The 19,716-nt window shown below is 38.4% G+C and overlaps 1 protein-coding gene across 1 annotated transcript; it reads right to left on the bottom strand.

Moving 5' to 3' along the window:
• Positions 1–1,178: 1,178 nt before the first annotated feature.
• On the bottom strand, positions 1,179–2,282 carry LOC122298412. Its single transcript, XM_043108141.1, has one exon. The coding sequence runs from the start codon at positions 2,225–2,227 to the stop codon at positions 1,313–1,315; it is 915 nt and encodes a 304-aa protein (XP_042964075.1). The 5' UTR covers positions 2,228–2,282; the 3' UTR covers positions 1,179–1,312.
• Positions 2,283–19,716: the final 17,434 nt, after the last annotated feature.

Raw genomic sequence — 19,716 nt, 5'->3', positions numbered from 1 at the left:
TTTTTAATGGAGTGCATAGAGCATGTACACCGTATGATTGTATCTAGCATTATTATTTACATGATAAATGTGTCACAAAGTAAAAAAGTTAGTCTCCCCTCAACACAATTGCTGGTTCTGCCACTTATTACTTGGCTGAACGGAACATCAGAACCCAGCATGCAGTAACGTCTATTTATAAACAGAATTTTGGTTGTTGATATAACATGGCCAACGCATGTGGTGGAGTAGTCCATACAAAGAGATTGAATTAATGAATCAAAGAAAAAGCAGAGTATTTGTAAAAAAGACTTGATCAAAGATTGAGACTTTGGCTAGAGCATTCTCATCGGATTATGCAAATGCAAATCCAATGAGAAATTTAGCTAATAAGACTTAAAAATGCTCTACAATGGATTATCTAACTTCAAAATTTTTGACTTTTAGCTACAATAAAATTAAGGTTTACAACCAAATTTGATTGTTACTATTTTACATCCAAATGAATAAAAATAATATCTTTATACACTCTCTCTCTCTTCCCTCTATTCTCCCTCCTCATTCTCATTCTTTCTCCTACATTATTTCTCCATATTATTTAATAAAAAATAATAATGTATTTTCATATAAACTCTTAATTTAGAAAAAAAATTAATAGAAAAGGATTTTTTTTAAAATTATTAAATTTATAATATTTTATTATTATTTTGACTAATAAATGGATAATCCAATGTGGTAATACGTTTTGAATGAAATAGCCAAATGTAAAATCATATCATATTATGCAAATTGTACATTTGCATTTAAATAATCCAATAAGAATGCACAAATTTTGCAATAATTAATGCCATATATAAAAATCGAGTCATCTGCCATAAAGTAATTTCTACGAAATTTGAAGTTCCTCTTTTATAACTCATGTTTAGATAGAAGATATAATGGTTTTGTAGTTTTATTTATTTGTTTATTTATGTATAAATAATTTATACATAGCATATTATTCTATGTCTAACTATTTGCATTCAATATTCGAACGTAATATCATCTTTTTGAACACTTTTGAGACCATTCGATTTGATATATATGCGGTTGAACTAACAGATTCTGTTCACAACTTTTCGAACGAGATTTAGGGACAAAACACTTGTGGGTTTGGAGAAGTTCTTAATAGAAAATAACCAAAATCACTTTATTAAGATATTAGCAAAACAAACACATTATAACTAGAGATCGCTTTCACTCTTACACGCACAACAGATTCACTCTCATTATTTTAATTGTCACGCTCATGCTAACCACTCTCTTATGCTTTTGACACACAAGCAGCTTCACTCTACTTGAATATCGTACATATAGTTTGTATGAGAGTGAGAATCAACAAGATAATAGCACCAACGGTAGCAGCACCCATCCAAGGAGTGCGAAAATAATCCTGTTTCAAGCTACTCTTCAGAATTACATACCAATGCTTTCTACGGAAATGCACCAATTGTCTAGAGAGACGATAATAATCAGCATTGGTGTTCCAACGTAAGATACCTGTGCACAAATTGCTGGGTAAAGTTGGTTTACTGTTGGTGCCCATTTCATTCAAAAGGATCCGCTCTTGAACAAGTAAATCCACATCTTTGCCTGTATTGATAAGGAAATCTAGCATGATAAAATAATCAGTAACATATGCTTCATCTTGATAGTGACATTGCTCCAAGGCTATGAGGTTCCGAGCAATAATCTCCGTGCCTTTGGTCAATGGAAAACTTGGGATTTCCAACACTCTGTCATTCAATTTTAGGTCAACTAAGGATGCGCTTGAACTTGGCCTAAACTTCATTCCTGCCTCAGCAAGCTGGGAGGCAGAGTACATTTCTGTAATTACATTAAAACTTCTTTCTGGCAGACTTTGGCGACGAGGCAAGAAAAAGTATCTGGCCAAATCAATAATGTGCCTTGTTTCTTCTAAATCTGGATCATCAGGACGTTTTTGTTGTTGGTTGATATTTCCAAAGAATTTAAAGGAAAGCTCAAGGAAGCTGGATGGGTATATTGAGGGAGACTTGAGTGGAAGTGGCTCATATAATTTATTTATTATAAAGAGAGGAAGTTGATTCTCAAGTAAGCGCAAGTCTAATTCAATCCTAGAAGTCTGCCATACCTTTAATTCTTTCAAGTCGCCATGATCTGTTGATAATTCTGATTTGTCAGATGTCAAGAAATACTCAATGATGAAGCACGCATCCAGCAGGATCATTTTCACAAAATCGTCAGACTCAATTTCAACTGTCCCTTCATAACATTCGCGAACGCTTTGTGTTAACAAAACAGAATTGGAAAGTTTTTCTCACAGCTTTCATTGTGCTAACAGTAGTCTATATATAGACTTTTACAAGAGGGAATAAAGAATAAGTTTGTTACATGACCGTAGAGAATAACAGAATGCAATGCAATCTGTGAAAGGCTATGTTACATGCTGTGATGGTTCTGCTATTGGTGCAGTGTCTCCTTTATGAGCAATAGAAGCACATACGGTAATATGCCCCCTCGAGTCCAAGGGGGTGTCAACCAAATTGAGACGAGGCTTAAACTTGATGAACTTGTCAGCAACAATGGGTTTGGTTAGAACATCAGCCAGTTGTTCTTTGGAGCTGCAGAAGGCAATCTTTAAGGTGTTGGCTGCTACACGGTCTCGGACAAAGTGGTAATCTATATCCATGTGCTTTGTCTTGGAGTGATAAACTGGATTGGCACATAAATAGGTTGCTCCAAGGTTATCACACCAAAGAGTAGGAGCATGATGCAATGGAAGACCAAGTTCACGAAGTAAGGTTTGAAGCCATAGTAGTTCAGCAGCGGAGGAGGCCAATGATTTGTACTCAGCTTCCGTGGAGGATCGGGCAACAGTTTTCTGCTTCTTGGAACACCATGAGATCAGATGCTTACCAAGAAAGATGCAGAATCCTCCAGTGGACCTCCTGTCGTCGGGACATCCTCCCCAGTCAGCGTCGGAGTAGGCTTGCAAAGTGAAGCTTGAGTGAGAAGCAAAAAAGAGACCCTGGTTGATGGTACCTTTGAGATATCGGAGGATCCGTTTTAGTGCAATCCAGTGTGAGTTTTTCGGTGTGTGCATAAACTGGCAGATCTTGTTTACTGCAAATGATATATCGGGCCTAGTGAATGAAAGGTATTGAAGACCTCCTACTAAGCTTCGATACAAGGATGGATCATCGAAGTCAGGTGTGTCATACTTGGACAACTTGATGGTAGAGGCCATTGGTGAGGTCACGGCTTTGGCATGTAGCATGTTGCTACGAGACAGAAGGTGCTTAATGTACTTTCTTTGAGACAGAAAGACACCATGCTGAGTATAATCAAGTTCAAGTCCTAAGAAAAATGACAGTTGTCCCAAATCACGTACCGGGAAGGCTAGGCTCATGTCGTGAAGTAAGGTATCAACGGCAGAGGTGTTTGATGCAGTGACGACAATGTCGTCGACATAGATGAGAAGGTAAATAAGAGTGTTACCTTGAGTGAGTATGAAAAGGGACGGGTCAGCTTTGGACGGAGTGAAGCCATACTCTGTTAACCATGAACTGAGTTGAGCGAACCACGCTCGTGGCGCTTGTTTAAGGCCGTACAGGGCTTTGGACAGCTTGCATACATGAGTGGGATGTTGTGGACTTACAAATCCTTGAGGCTGTTGCATGAAGACAGTGTCTGTTAATGTGCCATGGAGAAAAGCATTTTCAATGTCAAGTTGCCGTAAGGGCCAGCCGTGAGATACAGCAATGGACAGAACTAGGCGGATTGTGGTGGGCTTCACGACGGGGCTGAAGGTCTCGTGATAATCGACACCGGGCTGTTGATGAAAGCCCTTGGCAACTAGCCGGGCTTTGCGGCGTTGGAAGGAGCCATCTGCATTTGTTTTGGTGCGAAAAACCCATCGACAGCCGAGGATGTTGGAGTTCGGAACAGGTGGAACCAACGTCCAAGTTTGATTGTTGAGGAGGGCAGTGTATTCTTGCTCCATAGCTTGACGCCATTCAGAGTATTTTGAGGCAACCGAATAACTTGAAGGATCATCTGGAACGGTGATGCTGGTGGTGAGACAGTGTCGAGATGGGTACGGTATGGTACCATCGAGGAAGACTTTGGGTCTGGAAGAGTTGGTTTGGGCTCTGGTGATGATCGGGGATCGGGGCGGGATAAGAATTGGTAAGGGACGGACTGGTGAAGGAGAAGGTAAGTTGGTTGTTGGAGGTGAGACGCTGGAGGTTGAAGAAGATGTAGGATTAGTTGGGTTTGGGCTGGACGGAGAATTGGTGGGTTGAGAAGATTGGGGACCTGGGCCGAGAAGGGAAGAAGGGGAATGAGAAGTTGGGGTTGTAGGAAGAGAAGGGTTTGGGACTGGGCCTAAGATGGAGTTGGGAAAAATAGGAAGAGTAGTGATGGACGGGTTATGAGATGAGGAAGAGGTAATGGGCTGGTGATGAGTGAGAGGGAAAGTAGATTCATGAAAGGTGACATTCCGAGAGATGTACATTTTGTGTTGTTTAAAATCAAAACATTTGTAACCTTTGTGGGCCGTGCTGTAGCCCAAGAAAAGACATGGAGTGGAGCGGAAATGTAATTTGTGTGAGAGATAGGGGCGAAGATTAGGAAAGCAGAGGCATCCAAAAACCCGGAGAAATTTATAATCAGGGTCAGTTTTGTAAATCATGGAAAAGGGAGATTTGTTGTTAAGAGTTGGGGTCGGGAGGCGATTGATGAGATAAATCGCAGTTTCAAAGGCGTCAGCCCAATAAGAGAAAGGAAGAGAGGCATGGGCCAAAAGAGCAAGCCCAGTTTCAACAATGTGACGGTGCTTGCGTTCAACAAGCCCGTTTTGTTGATGTGTATGAGGGCAAGATAGTCTATGATTGATTCCAAGTGATTGGCACATTGTAGTGATTGGTTTGTATTCCCCACCACCATCAGTTTGAAGATTAATTAGTTTAGTGTTAAAAAGACGTTCAACAAGAGGTAAGAATTTGGTAAATATTTGTATTGCATCAGACTTGAGTTTGATTGGAAATAACCAAGTGTAACGGGTGCAATGATCAACAAAGGAAATGTAATATTTAAAACCCAAACGTGATACATAGGGGGATGGACCCCAAATATCAGAGGAAACTAAAGCTAAGGGCCGATTATATTGGGCCTGACTGGAAGAGAACGGGAGCTGGTGGGCTTTGGCCAGTGGACATTCAGGACACTGAAAAACAGCTTCGGTGGGACAAGAAGACAAGCAGTTGGTGCGTAGAAGTCGACGAACAACAGCAAGAGAGGGGTGTCCCATGCGTCGATGCCATTGAGGAAGGGAGGTAGATTCGCTGAGATGGATAGTTGGGGGAGGAGGACCAGTGCTTGGAAAGACGTAGAGTCCGTCACGGGTTGGTCCGGTGAGGAGGAGGTTCTTGGTCGTTGAGTCCTTCACACAGAAATGGGTTGAGTGAAATTCGAAAAAGCAGTTGTTATCAACACAGAAACGAAGAACAGAAATTAAGTTTTTGGTTATTTGAGGTACATGAAGGAGATTATGTAAACGGAAAGCAGAAGAGGAAGTGGAAAGAGAAGATTCACCAAAATGTTGAATGGGAAGCCCATTACCGTCACCAACACGGATTGTCTCACTTCCAGCATACTGTTCGGATGACAGATTCAGGTTAGACAGGTCATTGGTGATGTGGTGTGTTGCTGCAGAATCTGGGTACCAGATGTTCTCTGAGTGCGCACTTGGTGCAGTGTAGTTGGCAGAAAATTGGTTCGAAACAGAGGAAGGAGCAAGAAAACTGGAGTTAGAATCATATTGGTAGGAATGATTGAACCGATTTCTGCATTGAAGAGCAATGTGACCATACTTGTTACAAACTTGACAAGTAGGTCGATGCATATTGGTTTGCTGAGTACCATTGTTGGGAGAGAATAATCGATTACCACGATTATTAGGTGGGGTTCGTCCTCTACCACGACCTTGTCTGGGATTACGAGAGAAACCACGGCCACGACCATGAGTGGCGGAGGTGAAGTGTGCTGAAAAATCAGAGGAAGATGGGGAAAGTTTGGCTATATGAGTGAGTCGGCTTTCATGGATTAGAAGGAGCTGAAATAAGTCATGAGAATTTAATGGGTCAGCGCGGGTAGTGATGGATGTGAGGAAGGATTCATAAGAAGGACCTAAGCCATTGAGGATGTAGGAGACGAGTTCTTTTTCGGAGATGAAAGTGCCAATGGCAGTGAGAGAATCGGCAAGTAGACGAACTTTGCCAAAGTAAGCCGTAATGGATTGGTCACCTCGATAGAGGTTAGTGAGCTGAAATCGAAGTTGGAATTCTTGAGCTTGGGATTGAGAGGAGAACATGGAGACTATAGAGTTCCATAATTCTCGAGCAGTAGTGGAGGAGAGAACATGACCTAAAATGGAGTCCGAGAGAGAGGAGAAAAGAACACTGAGTACTAGTTGATCAGTGCGTTTCCAGAGAGAGTAAGCGGGGTTGGGTGTGGGAGGGGAAGTGGCAGAATCGAAGATGAATTCAGGTGGTTTAAGATGAGTGCCATCAACGTAGCCATATAAATCCTGACCACGAAGATAGGCAGAAGTCTGGACTTTCCAGAGTAGGTAGTTCTCAGTAGTGAGCTTAGTGGTGACTATATGGGAAAAGGACGCGGTGATGGAGGGTGGGGTCATGGATTCAGTGAGGGAGGAAGAAGAAGAAGAAGAGGCCATGGATTCGATGAGACTAGTGGAGTCGTGTGGCTCGTGATACCATGTTAACAAAACAGAATTGGAAAGTTTTTCTCACAGCTTTCATTGTGCTAACAGTAGTCTATATATAGACTTTTACAAGAGGGAATAAAGAATAAGTTTGTTACATGACCGTAGAGAATAACAGAATGCAATGCAATCTGTGAAAGGCTATGTTACATGCTGTGATGGTTCTGCTATTGGTGCAGTGTCTCCTTTATGAGCAATAGAAGCACATACGGTAATACTTTGTTCCAAGTCTTTTATGATACTTACTAAATCCTTCAACTTTATATCGGCCCGTTCTATGAAATGATTGAGAAATTTCAGTTTAAAATTTTCCATGGATTGCAATTTTTTTGAGCCATAGTGAAAAGGGCCTATTGAAATAAGCTGAGGAGTATAAGCTTCTTCGTTCATTTTCCGAAGCAAATCTGGAACCCTGTAAATACTTCTACGTGATGGGCGAAAATTAAGCTTTCTGCTTTGATCTAAAGCACACTCGATTTTCACAGTTGTTGATTCCTCCATCTTTCAAGGTTTTTCCCCTGAATTTCCTGGCTAGAAAAAGAGAAGCCACCGGCCTTCAAATTAAATTGGAAGGAAATACAGTTCCATGACATGCAATATTTAAATCTCATATTCAATATTATAAGTACTAAAAAAGTCCAGAAACTATATATTATATAACCATTAAGTACTTTCTACTACATATGTGTAGCTAGCTAGCCACCCAGGCAAATATGGCCGGGGGTATTTTCAGTAAATATATTTCATTCAGATGAGTATAAATTTTTAAAAGAAAAATAATATAATATTAAATTTTAATTCACTTTGAATTAAATAAAATAAAAAAATTAAAACTACTGGAGAGCGCGCAAAAGCTAATTTAATATACACTCCTTAATTTTTTATGAGAGACTGACAGTATTATAAATTTATAAGAACACAATCGTCAAAAATTGAAAATTAAGGAAGACATGCAACTAAAACAGTACCCTGCAATAAAATCTGTTGGCATCGACGTCCCTGCCTAAATTACAAAAAGGAAAAAGCCAAATCTCGGTGAAATTCTAATGCCATTCACTTGAAGCAACAGAAAGTAATTAATCATCAACTATATATATATATATATCGGATCACTTGGTAGTAACGAAGTACTCTGAACTTTCTGTGTCACTAATGAACAAAAGGTACTTACATTGGCTGTTCTGTGTCACTGATGGGCAAGATGATCAGGTGGTTGTTGATAACCCTTAATTTTGGAAACTTAACAGCAATGGTTTGTGGGGGAGTGTCTAAACTTAGCAATGAAATGCTGATATGCAGTGGCCTCTCTCTCTGATCTCTATATATAGATAGAAATATAGTCACATTTCTCTCTCTCTCTCTCTCTCTCTCTCTCTCTCTCTCTCTCTCTCTCTCTCTCTCTCTCTCTCTCTCTCGTCCTTTACTTTGCGTGGTTGAACGACGTACAATCTTGGGAATCATTTTTTTTTTCCTACTTTCTCGGACTAGAAAGATGAAATTAGTTTTAAAATGTTTGATGCTTCAAGAGGACCAAAAGTCTCCCCATATATCCAAATAATTCCATTTTTTTTTTCCCGTCATCTCCCTTTCCAAATTCGTAAGTCCATCACGTGTTTGATCATGCTTCAATAGAATAAATTGAATAATGATAGGCGCGCAATCCTTTATATAATTAATAGTTTAGAATGCTGATACATTTATAAATTATTTTATAAAAATATCTTTAATTTAAAATATGAAAGGGGATGCTGGTAATCCAATTAAACACCATAAAATCATATAAAAAGACATGGAAGACATTAATATCTTTACATAATGAAACTTCTTTTATAGTGTAATCGTACAAGCTGACATTGGAGTTTTTGCAAGCAAAAAAATCTTTGCAATTAACCTGATTTTCATTGCAAAATACTATTTGCAACAATGATTAGGTGTTGGCCCACTCTCGCAAATACTGTGGGCAAAAATCAATCCTTACGAAGTATTTTCTCGTTGCAAATTAAATTTATCATCATCGCTGCTATCTTTACGATAATATGTACTTTGGTTGCTATTATGTAAGCTATTCCCAATGATAGGTTTATTTGCTACGAAATTATGGTCTTTGCAAATATATTTATTATCAACAAAATACATTTCGTTGCAAATAACTACTTGCAGCGAATGCATCTCACCATAAATAGTCTTACATAATAGAAAAAATTATAATATTGTTATAAAACTATCGAAAGGAGAGAGAGAGAGAGAGATAGAACTCAGAGAAGTTATGAAACTTATGAATTTCTTAAAGAATTCAACGATATATATAGGCGTACAAAGGGAACTATGCAAGTTACTATGCAGTACTATGCTGGTACTGTGCATATTTACTATGCAGTACTATGCTGATACTATGCACTGTGCGATGTCGGCCATTTACTATGCCAGTTACTATGCAGTACTATGCTGGCACTATGCGCACTGTGCGATGTCGGCCATTTACTATGCCAGTTACTATGCAGTACTATGCTGGCACTATGCACACTGTGCGATGTCGGCCATTTACTATGCCAGTTACTATGCAGTACTATGTTGGCACTATGCACTGTGCATTTGACGGCTAGCTCAAGGTGGTCATACAATTTTACAATGTTATTTTACAACACTCCCCCTTTGGATGACCACTTATAATGAATATGCCTCGTTAAAACCTTGCCAAGGAAAAACCCTGTGGGAAAAAACCAATGGCGAAGGAAAAAGAGTACAATATTCATGTGTACCGTAAAATGCTTTAAGATTACCTCATTAAAACCTTGCGAAGGAAAACCCAGTGGGATAAAACCTTAGCGAAGGAAAAAGAGTACAATCAGCATAAGTCTTCAAGACGTTACTCCCCCTGAAAAGTGCATGATAAAAGGTCTTCAAGTCTCCGCATTCCAATGTTCTGCACAATCTTCTTAAATGTTGCAGTTGGTAATGCTTTTGTGAATAAATCTGCCAGATTATCACTTGATCGTATCTGCTTGACTTTAATTTCACCTTTTTCTTGAAGTTCATGAGTATAAAAGAATTTAGGTGAAATATTTTTGGTTCTATCACCTTTGATATATCCTCCTCTAATTTGAGCAATACAAGCAGCATTATCTTCGTATAAAGTTGTTGGACTATCATTAATCACTGGAAGACCACACTTTTCTTGAATATGTTGGATCATTGATCTTAGCCAAATGCATTCTCGACTTGTTTCATGAATTGCAATGATCTCTGAGTGATTTGAAGATGTAGCAGATAGTGTTTGTTTGACAGATCTCCATGATATAGCAGAATTTCCATAAGTAAATACATATCCAGTCTGAGATCTACCTCTGTGTGGATCTGAAAGATAACCTGCATCTGCATATCCAACTAATTGTGGACTTGAACCATATTGATAAAATAATCCCATATCAACCGTACCTCGAAGGTATCGAAGGATATGTTTAATGCCATTCCAATGTCTTCGAGTTGGTGCGGAACTATATCTTGCAAGTAAATTAACTGAAAATGCAATATCAGGCCGAGTGCAATTTGCAAGATACATCAGGGCTCCAATTGCACTGAGATAAGGTATTTCAGAACCAAGAATTTCTTCATTGTCTTCACAAGGACGAAATGGATCCTTCTGCACATCAAGTGATCGAACAACCATTGGAGTACTCAGGGGATGAGCTTTGTCCATGTAAAAGTGTTTCAAGACTTTCTCTGTATAATTTGATTGATGAATGAGAATTCCATTTGGCAAATGCTCGAGCTGCAGGCCGAGACAAAATTTCGTTTTGCCAAGATCTTTCATTTCAAATTCATTCTTTAAATATGTAGCAGTTCTTCTGATCTCTTCAGGAGTTCCAACAAGATTTAGATCATCAACATAAACCGCAATAATAACAAATCCGGAGTCTGATTTCTTAATAAAAACACATGGGCATATTGGATTATTCTCAAATCCTTCTTTCAATAGATATTCGCTAAGGCGTTTATACCACATGCGTCCGGATTGTTTTAACCCATATAAAGATCTTTGAAGCTTAATAGAATACATACTTCTGGATGTACTCAGATTAGAAGCTTCAGGCATTTTATATCCTTCAGGGATTTTCATATATATGTCATGATCTAATGATCCATATAAATATGCGGTGACCACATCCATCAACTGCATATCCAATCTTTTTATAACTGCCAAACTAATCAAATATCTGAATGTGATTGCATCCATAACAGGAGAGTATGTTTCCTCATAATCAATCCCCGATTTCTGCAGGAAACCTTGTGCAACAAGTCGTGCTTTATATCGCACAATTTCATTACTTTCATTACGTTTACGTATAAATACCCATTTATATCCAACGGGTATTACACCCTTTGGTGTTTGTATAATTGGTCCAAAGACCTCTCGCTTTGCTAGCGAGTTTAATTCAGCTTCAATAGCTGATTTCCATTTTGGCCAGTCATCTCTATGTCGACATTCTTCGACAGTTCTTGGCTCAATTTCTTCATTACTTCTGGTAATGTCAAGAGCCATTTTATATGAGAATATGTTGTCGACAACAGTTTTATTTCTATTCAAAATTTCTCCTGTATTCATGAAATGTATCGAGATCTCGTTATTTTCAGGTACCTGTCCCTCTTCAAGGGAAGACATTTCATGAAATACCTCTTCAGGAGGTTCTTTCTCAGGAGATTTACTCTCTTCATGAGCATCAATTACTCTTATGGCCTGTGTTGGTATGGATTCTTCAGGAGTACCAAATTCATTTTGTATTTTCTTCTTTCGAGGAATTTTGTCCTTAGCACCAATAGGCCGTCCACGCTTCAGGCGTATCTTAGACTCGCCTATTGCTATTTTGGCAACTTGTCCTTCAGGGACTGCAATCCTTGCTGGAACATTAACAGCAGGAATATATGATTTTACCACACCTTTAGTGTCAGTAAATGCATCCGGTAATTGGTTTGCAACACTTTGCAAATGAATAATCTTTTGAACCTCTAGATTACATTCTTTTGTACGAGGATCAAATTGGGAAAGAGCTTTATTTTCCCAAGTAATTTCTTGTCGTGCTTCAGGCACCGACTTCTCTTTACACAATGTTTGTCGTGCTTCAGGCACCGACTTCTCATTACCCATTGTTGGAAAAATGGATTCGTCAAAATGACAATCCTCAAAACGTGCCTTAAACATATCCCCTGTAAGAGGCTCAAGGTATCTGATAATAGATGGAGAATCAAACCCAACATATATCCCAAGTCTACGTTGAGGGCCCATCTTTGTACGTTGTGGAGGTGCAATTGGAACATATACAGTACATCCAAAAGTACGAAGATGAGAGATATTTGGTTGCTGACCAAATGCAAGCTGTAATGGTGAATATTTGTGATATGCTGATGGTCTAACTCGAATTAATGATGCTGCATGAATTATAGCATGTCCCCAAGCAGAAATAGGAAGATTTGATTTCATGAGTAAAGGTCTAGCGATTAGCTGAAGCCTTTTAATCAATGATTCAGCTAAACCATTTTGAGTATGTGTGTGGGCAACTGGATGTTCAACATCTATTCCTATTGACATGCAATAATTATCAAAAGCTTGAGATGTAAATTCTCCTGCATTATCCAATCGAATAGTTTTAATTGGATAATCAGGGAATTGTGCTCGTAGCTTAATTATTTGTGCAAGAAGTTTAGCAAATGCAGCATTTCTAGTGGAAAGTAAACAAACATGTGACCATCGACTTGATGCATCAATTAAAACCATAAAATATCTGAACGGTCCACTTGATGGTTGAATAGGCCCACATATATCTCCATGAATCCTTTGTAAAAACGATGGAGATTCAAAACCAACCTTTGAGATAGATGGTTTGATAATCAATTTACCTTGAGAACATGCAGAGCATGGATATTCATTGGGTAAGATAATCTTCTGATTCTTTAGGGGATGCCCATACGAATTATCAATTATTCGTCTCATCATTATTGATCCCGGATGTCCAAGGCGATCATGCCAAGTCATAAATATTTTAGGATCAATGCACTTCTGGTGCATTACAACATGTGATTCAATTGTTCTCATTTTTGTATAATATAATCCAGATGAGAGGGCAGGCAGTTTTTCTAATACGAGCTTCTGGCTCGAAATTATTTTAGTAATGAGAAGATGCTCTTTATCGTCTTCGTTAATGGTTTCAATATGACAACCATTACGACGTATATCTTTAAAACTTAATAAATTTCTTCTGGATTGTGAAGAAAATAGAGCATCATCAATGCAAAATTTGGTGCCATTAGGCAACACAATATAAGCTCTTCCGGAGCCTTCAATTAGATTCGATGAACCGGAGATGGTATGAACATAGGCTTTACTCAATGTTAGATTTTGAAAATATTTTTTATCCTTAAGAATTGTATGAGTTGTAGCACTGTCAGCCAGACATACATCTTTATTATTCATCTCGGAGATAGAAAGTTCATCAATAAGACTCATGATTCTACAAAATATATAAAACTTTCATTACTAAAAAAAACATTACAGAATAAAAATATTTTACAATAATATAAAGGAAATACATTAATTAAAAAGGAACACTTCCATGATCAACTCTACCACTAGAATCCTCAAAGAAATCAGAAACATCAAGACTTGTAATATCTTCTCCATCTATAGAATTTAAAGCATATGATGGTTCAGCAAAATTTGTTTCAAATTTCTTTGTTTTTTCTTTTATGGAAGATTGGTATAAGTCAACCAAGTGTTTAGCTGTACGACAGGTACGAGACCAATGTCCAGTCATACCACATCTATGGCATTCATCTTCATATTTCTTTACAAATTTATTTTGAGGACCTTTGCCCTTGTCTGAGTTGAACCACTTCTGGTGGTACGGTGTATATCTATTATTTTCCCTTTTAGTGTGGTCACTTCTAGGACCTCCACTTCTATAGTTTTTCTTACCACGTCCACGCCCTCTTTTTCTTTGAAAAGATGCACCATTCGCTTCTGGGAATGATGTAAATCTAGTACCATTCACTTCAGGGAATGATATAGAACCAGTAGGACGTGACTGGTGATTTCTTAATAAAAGCTCATTATTCTGCTCAGCTAATAGAAGACAAGATATAAGTTCAGAATATTTCTTGAACTTTCGCTCTCGATACTGCTGCTGCAGGAGCACATTCGAGGCATGAAAAGTAGTATATGTCTTCTCTAACAAGTCATCATCAGTGACTTTTTCACCACATAATTTCAATAGCGAGCTAATTTTAAAGAGTGCAGAGTTATACTCACTAACACTCTTGAAGTCTTGCAACCTCAGGTGCATCCAATCATGACGAGCTTTTGGGAGGATTACAGTTTTCTGGTGTTCATATCTCTCCCTTAAATCATTCCACAAAATAAGTGGATTTTTCACCGTTAGATACTCAGTTTTTAATTCTTCATGAAGATGGTGCCGAAGGAAAATCATTGCCTTAGCACGGTCCTGCAGGGACCCTTGATTTCCTTCTTTAATTGTATCTCCCAGGTTCATTGCATCCAGATGGATCTCAGCATCAAGGATCCAAGATAAATAATTTTTCCCAGAAATGTCAAGAGCAACGAATTCCAATTTTGTAAGATTTGACATTTTCTACATATATAAATCAAGAACATAAGTATGTTTAATATTTCATATTCATTTTGAAAACTATAAAAAAATATATTGAAAGACTTACTTGAAGTAGAGGACTATTAGCTTCAAGATCGTCAGAACTCTCATGCTGATAACGTGTTATAAAACTATCGAAAGGAGAGAGAGAGAGAGAGATAGAATTCAGAGAAGTTATGAAACTTATGAATTTCTTAAAGAATTCAACGATATATATAGGCGTACAAAGGGAACTATGCAAGTTACTATGCAGTACTATGCTGGTACTGTGCATATTTACTATGCAGTACTATGCTGGTACTATGCACTGTGCGATGTCGGCCATTTACTATGCCAGTTACTATGCAGTACTATGCTGGCACTATGCGCACTGTGCGATGTCGGCCATTTACTATGCCAGTTACTATGCAGTACTATGCTGGCACTATGCACACTGTGCGATGTCGGCCATTTACTATGCCAGTTACTATGCAGTACTATGCTGGCACTATGCACTGTGCATTTGACGGCTAGCTCAAGGTGGTCATACAATTTTACAATGTTATTTTACAACAAATATCACATATTAGGGATATCATCATCTATTCAAATATTAAATAAGGACTGATTCATGTGTTACGGGTCAAACCCCGTAGTTGGACTGCTATGCTGAGCTATCAATGAGTGAAACCTGATGTTCTCATGGTTATTAGGCCTATGGGCCCACTGCATTAAATTCTTGTTTCTTTAGATGAATAAGTCAATTGCAAATAACTAATCTAATAAATAACTAATCTGATACTAGAAGTTATTGGTCTACAGATTAAGGTGTGGAGTTGTTGAGTCGTGTCTTTAATTTCGGTCTGTTATTTAATTCCCTGTAAGTAGGCAATTATTTTGCCAAGTCAGTAGAGTCAGTTGTCTATAAGTATTGTTTGCAGCAATAAAATAGATAGATTATTCAAGCCAACTAGTATCTTTGGAGAGTGATCTTCTCGAACAGATCAATTTCTATCCATTCCATTAATATCCTATTCTTTATCCTAACATCATGTGTTACCATAATTAAAAATGCATCCAATATAGACAATATGTAAAAATTTAATAGATCTAATATTGATAAAAACATTACTTGGAGCAATTGAAATGTTTGTTACATGGTTGACCTTTCATGATATGGGTTTCCATTCAATTTTAGTGAAAATTGCGCATGCACCTATTGAATACAAGCCATCTACATTAGATATGATGAACATGTAACAAGCATCCAATGGTTGAACCCAACTTCCACAAAATTATGGATTTAGATACTTCGAATTTTAGGCCTAGAGTAGAAATTCCAGTTTGAATCCTTCAAGTGATTTTTGCACAGCATTTAATACTTAATAAATGTTATATATTAATGAACTTTATGAATCTATCTATTTTTTTTTTATTCTAAGTCTTAAATTACCTACATCAATACTTAATAAAATATTATAGGAAGAGTGTGTTGATGTGTACTTATATTCAGTAAAAAAAGAAGGGAAAAGGCCAGAATTTGGACCGAGATTATTTTTGCTGTCATCTTCAATCAGTAATTGTTTTTAGATTTAAGTGCATTGTGAACAGCCCTTTAATGTCAAAGGAGCCCTCGTCGTTTGTGTTGGCAGAAAAGGAAAATGTGAGGCTTCCCGTGTGTGTGTGTGTTTTTTTCCAAAAAACAGTTTTCCACTGTACATCATATCGCTACATCTCATTTATACACAGTCCAAGCAAGCTTGTATTAATTTAATTAATAAGAGAATTGCTACGTCTCATTTATTGAGAGAAATATTGTTACTGCTAGTAAAAGATTAATTAAAAAAATAAATTCACAAATTAACAGAGTCGATTCATGTGATACGTTAAGTTTATTTTTTTAAATAACTTTATAATTTGACGTATCATATTAAATCACATCAATTTAAGAGTTTATTTTTAAGAAATTCCATAAGAATATTACAATTTTCTCTTTGTTCTTTAGCAAATAAATCAAGTTATAGTTGAACTATTTGCAAGTTACTCTATTCCATTCATTCGTAGTTTTAGTGGGGTAAGTGGCGAAACTACGTTAAGCTTAGGGGTTACTCTTTCTTACAGCGGACTGCAACTTTGTTAATAAGTTTTACACGGTGAGTATATTTAGGTGAATTCATTCGTTCATGGTTATTGCCTTTTTTTTTAAAAAAAAAAAAAAAACACGATAGAAATAAAATTACAAAATTTTCAATGAACATTAAGTTAAAAAAAAATCTAAGTCCCTCAATTATTTAAGTCAAGGTGATATCAGATGGGCAAAAAATTTCGTCAGAAGAGATGGCGCCTATATCGGATCACAATTGTAGTTTCGTTTTCATAAATGAAGGTTTAAATTTATTAAAAAAATAAAAAAAAAAAGTTTTAATAGATACCCAATTATTTAAGTCAAATTGATATGAGTTTTAAGGTCCTGAATTATTTAAGCCAAGTTGGTATCAATTTTGTTTTTCCTCCCTCTGGATAGAGTAGGGGTTTTTTTCCTCTCGTCTCTCGTACGAGGCTTTCGGCATGAACTTTATGCAAGTTTGTCGTTAACTGAGAAGGAGAATGAAGCAGTTTCGGTAGAGATTAACCGGCTGGAGGATGTTTTAGAGCGTGGGGCGAGCTGTTTGATTATGAAGCTTTTGATTAAGAAGTATTATAATCATGAGGCGTTTAAGCAAACGATGAGGAAAGTTTGGCGTCTGGTCAAGGGTGTGAGATTTCGAGATCTCAACTCTAAGTTTACGTTGGTTGAGTTCGATGATATGAGGGATAAACTCAAGGTTATGCGTGAGGGTCCGTGGTCTTTCGATAAACATCTGGCTTTGTTGAAAGAATTTGACGGTAGGTTGCAGATTGGCAAGTTAGATCTGGTGCATGCTCCTTTTTGGGTCCGGTTACACGATTTATCGTAAATGGCCCATAATGAGTACATCGGGAGATTAGTTGGGTGTGCATTGGGGGAGGTTTTAGAAGTCAATTTAGACAATGGGGAGATGGAGTGGGGAGAATACATGAGAGTCTCGGTTCTCATCAATATTTCCAAACCGCTTTTGCGTCGGAAGCATATGATTGTGGAGAAGGGGGTGTCCTGTTGGGTACGGTTCTCTTATGAACGGCTACCGGATTTATGTTTTCACTGTGGTATTTTGGATCATTCTCTAAAGGAGTGTGAGGATATTGATGAAAACCAAGTCGACTCCCAAAGGCTTCCTTGTGGTCCATGGCTACGTGCGGGATTTCTTCCTTCTCGTAGGGGTGGAGGATGTGCATCTACAATGGCGGCTACGGCTAAAGCAGGGGCGGATACGGGTGTTCCGGTTGAGTCTGGTTCACAGACGGTTGCTAACGGAAAGGGTAGTGGAGGTTTGCCCGTTACGGATTCAGAGGGGCCGAGAAATCTGGATTTTGAGGGGGCCGATATTTCCGCAAATAAAGAATCTTCATCTGTCCCGACTGTTACGTCGTCTGCGTTGAATGAGGGGGTTGCGGTTTTGGAATCTCCTGTGGATGAAGCAGGCTCAAAATAGGCTATGGTTGAAACGGTTGGTTTCAATGTCGTTCAAACATCTCAAATTGAAGATGGGCTCATGGACGTTCCGATTTTGGAGGCCCCTAATATGTTTGTGGGCTTTGGCTTCGGCCCATCGGGTAACATAGACCCAACACTTTATGATGTGTCTGGCTCCCGTAACAGCACTCAAAAGAGAAGGGGGAAGAGACTCGGTTTTAGGGCATCGCCGAAGGTGCAGTCCCAGGCGTATGAGGGTAGTTCAGTGACGGGTGATGAGGCAGCTTCTGTTCTTCAGTCCGAACGGTTTCCAAACCATGGCAAGAAGAGGAAGGGGATCCCGATTGTGGAGGTTGATGCTAAACGAGGTAAACCCTCTTCTATTTCATCTATTTCGGTGGAGGTGCTTACGAGCTCAATGAAAATCTTATCTTGGAATCTCCGTGGGCTTGGGAACCCACGGAGTATTTGTTCTCTTCGTGATTTACTCACGAGTGAAGTTCCTGACATTTTGTTTCTTCAAGAAACGAAATTATCATCACTCCGGTTGGATTTCTGTAAGTTGAGATTGGGTTTTTGGTGTTGTTTTGGTGTTGACAGTGTGGATCGAAGTGGAGGTTTGGCTCTATTTTGGAAAGAGGATATTAATTTGAGGATTATTAGTTATTCTAGAAACCATATTCGTGCATCTATTAAAAACTGTGATGGGGTGGAATGGTTGTTGACTGGGGTGTATGGTCATCCCGATAGTGGGCAGCGGTCTGAAGTTTGGAGGCTCTTGAAATTTTTGGGCCGTGGGGTTGTTTTACCATGGATAGTTTTTGGGGATTTCAATGAAATTTTAGATCATTCTGAGAAATTGGGTGGAAACATAAGAAGTGATTTACAGATGAGGGAGTTTCGAGAGGTCTTATCAGATTGCCACTTGAGAGATTTGGGTTATGTAGGGCCTCCTTTTACTTGGAGTAATCGTAGGGGAGAAGAGGATTTAGTGAAGGAAAGGTTAGATCGCTTTCTTGCCAATTCTTTGTGGTGTGATATGTTTCTAAATCTTCGAGTAACACATGGAGTTGCAGCCTACTCCGATCACATTCCAATATGGTTGGATATTGAAGGGGCTTTGTTTAGAAGGAGGAGTAGGAGGTTGTTTAGATTTGAGGCTATGTGGGTGGGCGAAAAGGAATGTTCTTCGATTATTGAGAGGGTTTTGTGCTGGAGAAATGGTCCTATTTCTTTGGATCAGATTATGGGAAGAATTTCTAGCTGTGCTACTGAGTTAGGAAGATGGAATAAGGCTTCTTTTGGCCATGTGCAGAAAAATTTAGCTACTGCTAAAAGGAGGCTTCAATGCTTAGAAGAGAATGACTCTGGATCACATCTTCTAGAGGAACATAAACAAGCATGTCTTAAGGTTCAAAAATGGCTTGAAAGGGATGAGTTAATGTGGAAGCAAAGATCTCGGGTGAAGTGGCTCAGAGAAGGGGATTGTAATTCCCGGTATTTTCATTCTAAGGCATCTACTAGACTAAGAAAGAATAGTATTATGCAGTTGCAAGATGAGTCTGGGATTTGGCAAAAAGGGGATCAGATGGATGTCTTAATTACTGAATATTTTCAGAATCTGTTCACTACTGCAGATCGTGTGGATATGGAGGATGTTCTTTCGGGTGTTGAGGCAAGAGTCACTGCTGAGATGAACGAGGAACTGTTAAAACCTTATGTTGCTGAGGAGGTGGAGG

This window comes from Carya illinoinensis, chromosome 16 (genome assembly GCF_018687715.1).
Source record: "Carya illinoinensis cultivar Pawnee chromosome 16, C.illinoinensisPawnee_v1, whole genome shotgun sequence".
Taxonomy (NCBI): domain Eukaryota; kingdom Viridiplantae; phylum Streptophyta; class Magnoliopsida; order Fagales; family Juglandaceae; genus Carya; species Carya illinoinensis.
Note: the sequence above shows the minus strand (reverse complement) of the source record. Positions and strands in the feature narration are given on the sequence as shown.